This window comes from Mesitornis unicolor, unplaced genomic scaffold (genome assembly GCF_000695765.1).
Source record: "Mesitornis unicolor isolate BGI_N332 unplaced genomic scaffold, ASM69576v1 scaffold351, whole genome shotgun sequence".
Classification (NCBI taxonomy): domain Eukaryota; kingdom Metazoa; phylum Chordata; class Aves; order Mesitornithiformes; family Mesitornithidae; genus Mesitornis; species Mesitornis unicolor.
Genome location: NW_010161415.1, coordinates 76 through 8,920, shown reverse-complemented (window position 1 = coordinate 8,920; position 8,845 = coordinate 76). Strand labels below are relative to the sequence as shown.

The 8,845-nt window shown below is 41.4% G+C and overlaps 1 protein-coding gene across 1 annotated transcript in view; it reads right to left on the bottom strand.

Moving 5' to 3' along the window:
• LOC104547121 (dedicator of cytokinesis protein 1-like) overlaps positions 1–7,709 on the bottom strand; it is a gene marked incomplete at both ends in the record, with an annotated part of 22,874 nt that extends 15,165 nt beyond the window's left edge. The window contains 3 exons of the mRNA XM_010192702.1: positions 3,594–3,713; positions 6,710–6,800; positions 7,669–7,709. Of these exons, the coding sequence (XP_010191004.1) occupies positions 3,594–3,713; positions 6,710–6,800; positions 7,669–7,709 (252 nt within the window). The remainder of the gene's footprint in view (positions 1–3,593; positions 3,714–6,709; positions 6,801–7,668) is intronic.
• Between the last annotated feature and the right edge of the window lie 1,136 nt (positions 7,710–8,845).

Below are 8,845 nucleotides of genomic sequence, written 5' to 3'. Positions count from 1 at the left end.
AGTTGGAGGATGCAGATCCTTTTAGGGAAAACCTGGTGATTTGATTTATTTTGGAAGCTGGAAAGAACTGCAGCATCCAGTTTCAGTTTTGAGGAGGATCTTAGGGTATTTCTCAGCTCCTGCTGAGTTAAGGGTCAATAAAAATGAATTAGTCTGGGATAAGAGTATCGTGCCTCAGACTACTGCACGATAAGGGACGTTCCCAGCTGTTTAAATTTCAGATAGCGTTAATTAACCACTGTGTAAGCTTACTATTTTACATAAAATGTTCAAACCCAGCATTCCTCTACTGCTCGTGTTGCATTCAAGACGTGTAGGACCCAGCCACTGGAAACAACTCGCTATACTGATTTAGAGGACGGCCGAGCGCCGCACCGCTGCTCTCTGGAGCCTGGCTCTGCCCTTCCCGGCGCTCAGGACGGGTGACAGGGGACACGAGCTGGTGCTGATTTTTGGCAGACAGGTGAATATCACTGCTATCCTGTTACAGGGAACAAAAACCCATTTGATGCCATCCCATCAGCTGGAAAAAAAAAAGACATTTTAAGCCAAAGCGTGGCATTTACTGGGTGCTTTCAACTATTTTGTGTTTCGTGGCTCCAGTAAAACAGTAAATTGGGTTTTTCTGGGAGGGGGTGAAGGAGGAAGGAGTGGAAATAAAAGAGCAGTGTGCATTTATTTATTTTTTTCCTCCCTGGGACCGATGCTTTCAATTTATGAAGGAGCAGTGGAAAGGATGCATTGATTTATAGACTGCGGCATCCCCTGGCAAACCTGAAACACGTCTGCTGTTTGTACATTTTACCAGGCAGGAATGAGAACGCCGCTGCTTCCTTTATGGCTCCAGAGAGCACACAAATCTGTCTACAAACGCTATCTTTATCAGGGAATATTTAAGTATTTCTTGGCTTTGGTCGCTCATTAGCATTGACCAACATCAACTGCTCCACACAGGCAAAATTTCACCCCCTTGAAAAGTATTGCTAATACAGAATTAAACCCATGAAGTAGGAGAGCAGCAAAACGTAGAATTAGCATCTGAAAATGCTAATTTACTACAGGTGAAGAGTGTGCTTCAGCTCTCCAGAAGATTGGTTTAAGGACCAAAAAGTTAAGTAAAAAAGCAAGCTTCCTCAGAATAATACAGTAAAAAACAGAAATCAAAATGAGGAATATTAACTGGATCTCAAATGACAAATAACAGGGATATTCATGGTGAAGGTATTTTGTTCTCAGCCAAAATGAGATGCCCACACTCCTGCTTTCAGTGCAACCCCACAGTTCGTATTATTAAGTTACAAATTTCTCAGGCACTTCTGGTCCAGAAGTGAGAGGTCCAATCTGTGCATGCAGACTAAACCCTCCTCTGAATTCATCTCACCACGAACGCCAGTATTTGGGGAACAAGCCTCACAGTTGGTCTTTCCTGCATTCGCTTTGGGAAATTAATTTACTAAGAGAATTATTTCTGAGAGGCTGAACTATGCTATCCTTTAAAAAACAAGCCAGTGTTTTAAAACCAGGTGTAACCTGCTAGGAAATCCCTCTCCTCCATCTCTTCTACACGTTTGCAACACGTCTATGACCCTCCTCATGTCCACTGCTTCCCATCGGGAGGGTTGGAGTAGGAGAGGTGTGGACTCACAACTTTAAAACAAAATTCCTGAGCTTTTGTAAAAGCCTCGGAGGTAGCAAATCCAAATTTCAGATGTTACTGACCACGGAATGGCACAGTTAAATGGACTGTGTTTGCAGACTGCATAGGTAAAGGTAAGAAGTTGATTTAACCTAATGGCAGAACATCCCAAATGAGAGGATTACCTTAAACCTACCGTGCAAACCTCAACTTGGAGCTCCCTGCCATTTAAAAATTCACATGAGATGCTCAAATTCTCAGTGGGTATTGATTTTTCCTTTTCTTTTAAGGAAAATTTATCACCAACCTGAGCGACCAGAAAATGAGAGAAGAAATATCTGTAACTAGGAAAGAGTGCTTGGAAAATGCATCATCTCCTCACACGCACACATAGAAATCACACAGGAGTCCCAGGACTTGAGTTACGCAAAGGAGTAAGTCATCACGGTGGACCCTTTGATATCACTGCTCATCAATAATTTTTAGATTAATAAAGACTGAGTTGTTTAACTATGTGGGAAAGGGAAAACACAGCATTTTCAGTGCTGTTTCTTTGGAAAGCAGGCACAGCCTTCCCTCATTTGGAGTTATAAGCCCTGCAAAGATGAGGACTGGTCCTTCAGTCCAACGGCGGTCTCTGGAGCGCGGATGCCGTGCTGTGCGCCGCGGCGCGGGCTGAAAAGCGAGCAGCGGGTGTTCTGCCCGTGTTTGTGTAAACAGCTCATTAGCGCTACAGCAGAAATGATGGGGGACAACTTAAAGACAGCCTGCATTCAGTACAGACGTAAAGGACGCCGCAGCTTTTAATTTACAGCTAAAACGCGCTGGCCTGGCGCTCAGGATAATTCCCACCGCCTGCGTGCTGGCACCGTAAAAGATGAACCGCGAGGCCATAAAGTCAGAAAACAACAAAATAAACACATGTGACTTCTGGTTTTTCCTTTCCAGAGATGTATGTATATTAAAATATACTTTTAAAACAGCTATGACTCTAATTTGAACGAGGTTCTCACTGTTAAAGGGCGAGAAGGAGCTTTTTGGGCAGCAGAAGCGCACTCTGGACACCAATGCTCTCCTGTTTGCGCAGCCCCGCTCCATCGCCCTCATTTATTAACAACGTCTAAATTTTGCATTAAGATAAGGTATAAAGATTGACCTTTGATGAAAAGTTTCTATCAAAATACTCATCTGAATCTGCTAAAAACTTACTTGGAAAACATGAGCTGGTTGGATGATATTCCAGTCCTACCAGAACATGATGGTTTTGTTTGCATTACTTGATGCAGCAAAGATTGCTTTTAAAACCCCAGGTTTTATGTTTCTGAAATATTCTGACAAAGAGATTTCTACTTCTAGATTTCAACATCTTTGTGCACGAAATACCCAAAGACTGAAACTCCCTGCACCTCCCTAACACATGAAACCCCTCCATCTCCACGCACAGGATACACCAACGCTCCCCCCTTCCCATCACGCAACACCGAGCGCAAATTCATCTTGCAATGAAAGATGCAATTGCAATGCAAGGTTCTCATCTGAGCATATTTCTGCCTCCTTACGATGTGAACCACGGACATCCATTCCCCCAGGGTGTTATTTTGTGTACACGAGAAAAAACAAGGGCAGCCGGAGCTGCATCAGCTCTTGCAACTGCCGGAAAAAGTAAATCCCCAAATTACATGCACTGCTGTTTTATTTTCTCCGTGGCACGATATGTACATATATTTACCTTTAACACAGCAGTTATAAATGTACCATTGATTTCTTTCTACTTTCTCTTTTTAGTGTTATCATTATTATTTAAGTGTTAGCTGGTGTAACGTTTACACTCCACATAACTTATCGCAAGCTTAAAGCTCCCTGAAGGTCACTGGATGCAAACCATGTTTACTCTTCACCTTGTAAGTTAGGGAGAAAAGCAATGAAACGCATTTGGGTCTTCTTCTTCCCTTTTTACCTTGCCCTTGTCAAAGTAATGGATAATTTCTTGATAGAGTTGATCTTTCAGCTGTCCTTGAGTAGCAGCCTGGTATCCATCCCGCTGGGTCAGATGTGCGGCACAGGCTTCTTCCGACCACTAAATCAAACAGAAAGCAAGGGGAAAAGCAAGAGCAAATTAAAAGTGATGCGATAAGTCAGTAAAATTAGGCTAAACACACATTTTTTTTGCTTTAACGAAGTGGAGAATGCACCACCACCAACTTTATCATCGCTGTGTACTTTGATTCCTTGGGAACGAGGACCATTTGTTTGAATGCTGTAATTAGAGCTAATTACAATTATCAGCTGGAGGGAAGCTTCTGGAGGTGGCTTCCTCTCCTCAGAGCATTTGATGAGCCTGACCTTGGCCTGTTGATGGGTCCAACCTCCTGGGTGCACAAAGAACCCTTTGGGTTTATCCTGAGAAAAGCCCTGAAGCCAAAAATACATCAGTGCAAACAGAAAGGACGGCAGGCACGGAAATTAAAGAGCCAAAATTCATACAGACCATTTGGAGGAATGGAAAAGCACCACTAAGTTTACAAAGGCTGAAATTAATACCTTAAGAGACTCACAAACCTCTGGCAAATCAAATCAAATCACAAACCCCCATCGCATCAAATGAAACTTCTCACGGATTGAAAAAGACACAGGGACGGGTGCCCCAATAGGACTTCTTGCCTTAAGAAACCAAGCTCAGGTATTAAATTAATTAAAGAGCTGTTCACTTTCTTCTCTAAAAATCCAAGTTACCATAGAAGGCAAATTGCCCACAGAAATAAAGCGGTATAACTTTCAGAAAAGAAGGAATTCAACTGAAAATCAGCAACTCGCAGATTCACTCACAGAATTGCAGTTACATCATCTGCTTGTACCTTCTACACCTTACTAGATTTCACTCCTTAATTTGGCCAGAACGTTTGTGTTTGGCTAAAGCAAGACAATGTTGAGAGCTTAGTGCCGCAAAACTGCGCTCCTGAGCATCACAAACTTCACGGAGGCTGCAATGCAATCGCATTTTTTTCATCAGCATCTTCTGTTATTTTTGAACAACTTCATTTTGGCTAAATGGGTTACAAATACACCTAAAATCTCTTTTCTCAAGTGTGCTTCATCAGCTTGCAGTGATCTCAGACAAGAGAAATTCTAGAAAGCTCTCCATTTTGACCTAAATGTGATCCCATTTAAAATCAATGGGATGAAATATGTGCCCATGATGAGCGTCATTGAAAAGCCCGTCCTCAAGGTTTGAAAGAAAAGCTCAATTGCTTAAAGTTACACACTTCAGTACTGTTGCTTCTCAGGTACGGAACTCCTCCAGCCACTGCTAACTACTGGTATTAACAGGTTATTGTATTAGAGAAACCAATACCCTTTTATAAAAAGTATTTCCAAACTATAATGTAATTATATTTATAAACAAACATGTGCTTAGGGATGAAAATCTGTGATAAAAACTACCCTTACATTTGCCACCTTGCATCAATTTGTGCTATAAGAAAAACTGGGTATTTCTTCCCCGTAAATCAAAGGCTGATATTAAATAACCCATCTCTGAAGACATTTCGTAAGAAAAACCAGAACTTGGCTAAGCTCTAATTTAAGGCCACATAAACCAGACTGACTGGTTTATGAGGGTGTCACAGCTCCTCACAGCCTCACTCCTCTGACACTTGGCTCCACATGGAAAATGTCATTACCCAAGCAGGGGCTGCATCACATTTAGTCTTCTTATAGCCAGGAAGCAACTTACGCAGTTCTGAGGTACAAATAATTCTCAGTGCATCCTTTACAGAATCACAGAGTCACTGAGGTTGGAAGAGACCTCCAAGATCATCCAGTCCAACATCAATCCAACCCCACCATGGCCACTAAACCACATCCCCAAGTGCCACATCCAGGCGCTTCTTGAACCCCTCCAGGGATGGGGACTCCACCACTGCCCTGGGCAGCCCCTGCCACTGCTTGACCACTCTTGCGGTACCGAAATTTTTCCTCGTATGCCAGGAGCAGTTTAGGAGCAGTTCATTTAACACCTTCCACTTTCCAACTTTCCAAAACAGGTATTTTATACCAGTACTTCTCTTGGGATTGCTTAAGATTAATCAAAGATTGCTCAGAAGAAATCCTTGCATAGAATGAGATACATTTCCTTTACGAAAGGGGGGACCATTTGCAGATTCTGTAATAATACAGCAAGTTGCAATGATACAACAGGTTGTGATAATACAGCACGTTATAATAATACACCTGCCATTGGTTTAAGAAACAGATCAAGGGGAAAATGCAATGATTATTCTGTCCCTGACTCCCTGCCCTCTATGACCACGGGTGCTACCACCCTCGAGCGGAGCAGAAATTGCTCCAGGTATCCTTGGAGAGAAAGATTTCACCCACTCAGTGGGTGGTGAGATGGGGAGAGGAGGATGGGACTAAAGCAAATGCTTCAGAAAACGCTAAATTTTAGATTCTCACATATTCTGCTGACTGCCTTTAAAAATCAAAATATAATACTCCATGCTACTAATTTATTGATGATTAGGCTGTATTAGATGTGATTTCATGACACAAGTGCCTGCTGTTTAAGTGCAACATCCTTCTCTGAGCTAATTCCAGGAACACATTTAGCACACACTGACACATGTGTGATGTTCATGGAAACAAACTGTGTTAGAGACACCACCACCTATCCAGAACGTTTTCAGTGAGATTAATGCTTATGAAATACAGCATTATCATTTCTGACTGATACTAAACTGTGTTAAAAACTCAAATGCTTTATTTACATGCACCTTGTAGAGGTAAAACATCTTATTTGTTTACATTGCATTCCCCAAAGAACCTCAATGTGGTTTTGCCTCTTTAAATGTGCTGTAACACTGCAATAAAATTACACGTACCTTTTAAAGGCTTGGAAAGAAGTCTATTTAAATATATCTAATATATGGTATCTCAAAAGATACAACTGACATAAGCAGCAGCACATCCTTATTAACTGGTTTAAAGTCCACATGTTCTGCCCCTAACAAACACCACTACTCTTGGTTTCTGTGAAGACGATATTCAAACCCTGCAAGGTATTTTGGGGCTTACCTTCAGGAGCTTTGCATGCAGAAGTAAGGTGTAGGCAGCTTCCGTGTAGTTATCGCACTCTTTGTGCAGGTCACACAGCTTGTACAAATACCTGCGAGTAACAGAAACAGCGCGTCTTAAAAAGGTTGCTTCTTGAATGCTATTAAGTAAGTTATTTTGAAGACTACAGTGGTTCAGCTCTATTTTCAGACAACTAAAACAGAAGACAATTTGTCTTTATAGAGATAGTTAAGAGGGCAGACCTACGACCTTACATGCTGGACGTTTTGCTAGGTTTGATTTTCTTTTTGCAGATTAACAACGCAATAATTAAAGTCATTTTAACAACAGGGAGTGAGTTCGCAAGTGAAAACTCTCCCGGAAAGGTAACAAGAATTTAAGAACGAATGATTTTTAGATATCCAAAATAGCAGGAAAAGCACAAGCTTCATCCCTGTAGCGCACCAGCCGAGCCAATTTTAAGCCAAAAGTACAAACAGAGGCCTGGGAACCCTGAGGTTTACAACAAGCACAGCAACGTATTACCACTTTTACTGTGTGGGAAAATAGATTTTGAAAGGCTCCTAAAAAGCTTTAAATTTAAAATAACTATCAGCCATGATATTATTTAATAGCCCTTTTTTGCTCCAAGTCACAGATTTTGTACCTCACCAGGGGGTAAAACTCTTTCTTTGCTCAGCTTCCTTCTGGTTTATTTATTTTTTTGCACTGGGTATTTCAGTGCTCATCATAACAGGACTGAAGGAGCTGGACAAAAGCCCTCACGACTCGAATTTCGAATGCTCACTGTTCTCAGTGAAGATAAGCCTTTGGATGCAGTTAAGGTTCAGGAAAAGGTGTGGTTTTTTTCATTACTTCTTTCCCTCCAGCCCCCAGGTGACTGCTTAATACAAACTTAATTTTCTCCAGTTACACTACAGTAAGTCAAGCAGAGGTTGTCGCTGCTCGTGTTTACAAACCTTATATACATTTCTTCTCGCTCAATCTCCTTGTAGAAATTCTGAAAAACAACATAATTTCGTTACAAAGCCTTTGATTTCACAGTCGGGCGTGTACACAGAACATGCTCTAAATTAAAAATTCATCATTGCGTAACGTCAGCCTCTGAGCTGCAAGACGGAATTTGCCTCCAGTGGCAGAGCACGAGCGATTTAACTTACAAAACCCAACGCTGGGATGTTTTAGCGCATTGGGGCTTTATGTCTCCTTGTAAAGGTTCAGGATTTGCAAGAATGGCACTGCTAGGAATTTGGTCCCGGCATTTGCGAGTCATGCATCATTAAACGTTTACATTTTTGTAATATAATATAAAAAACCCGTAATTTTTAAGCAACAACTGCTCTGTGGATTTAAAACTCCAAATCTTAGTTGGGCAATACACCACGTGCCCTTGATTTCTAGTAGGTTTTTTGTTAAATAAAAAGTCAGGTTACTGTTATTTAACTGGTTTCCTATGCCACATTAGCATCGCTCTCTTCAGAAATGTCTGAGATAAACTAGTTAACACTACAAATATTGTAAATGCAAGACGTGACAAATTAGGGGAAATATTAAAGGCACTTCTGATTCTAATCTAAAATTTGCCTTCAGAAGGTAAAAATATATCTAAGAAAACAAAATACAAATAATTTCTCCTTCACTGACTTACAATATAATTCAATGTTAAATTAAACCAGTCTGAGCAGCCACTAACACACAAGCCCAGTACTAACAGACGCATGGGCCCAATACAAAACCTCCCTTCAAAGAGAACCAAAATACAAGACACAATCTACGTACCACAGTTGGAAATGATGGGTTATTCACTGGATACACCATTTTACTTCACATAACTGCGTACTGGTTTTGGGTTCAACTCAGAAGACAAACCGAACCCCAGGAGAAATCTCTGCTGTTATTTCTTCCTTGTGTTTTGTTTGCTTTTTTAAAGTAGAAGAGACTTCTGCATCAGGGGAATCAATAACGTGAAATCATTTTATCCTGATATTGCTGCCAGCTGCTCTGCTCTTCTGAGGCAGCTCAAGCAGCAACATCAAATCAACCAAACTGGGAGGAACTTGGGCAGCAGGGGGACATGGACACCAGTGACATTTCCTACAGCTCCATCTTCCCCTAAAACAGTCCCTGCTCTTGTCT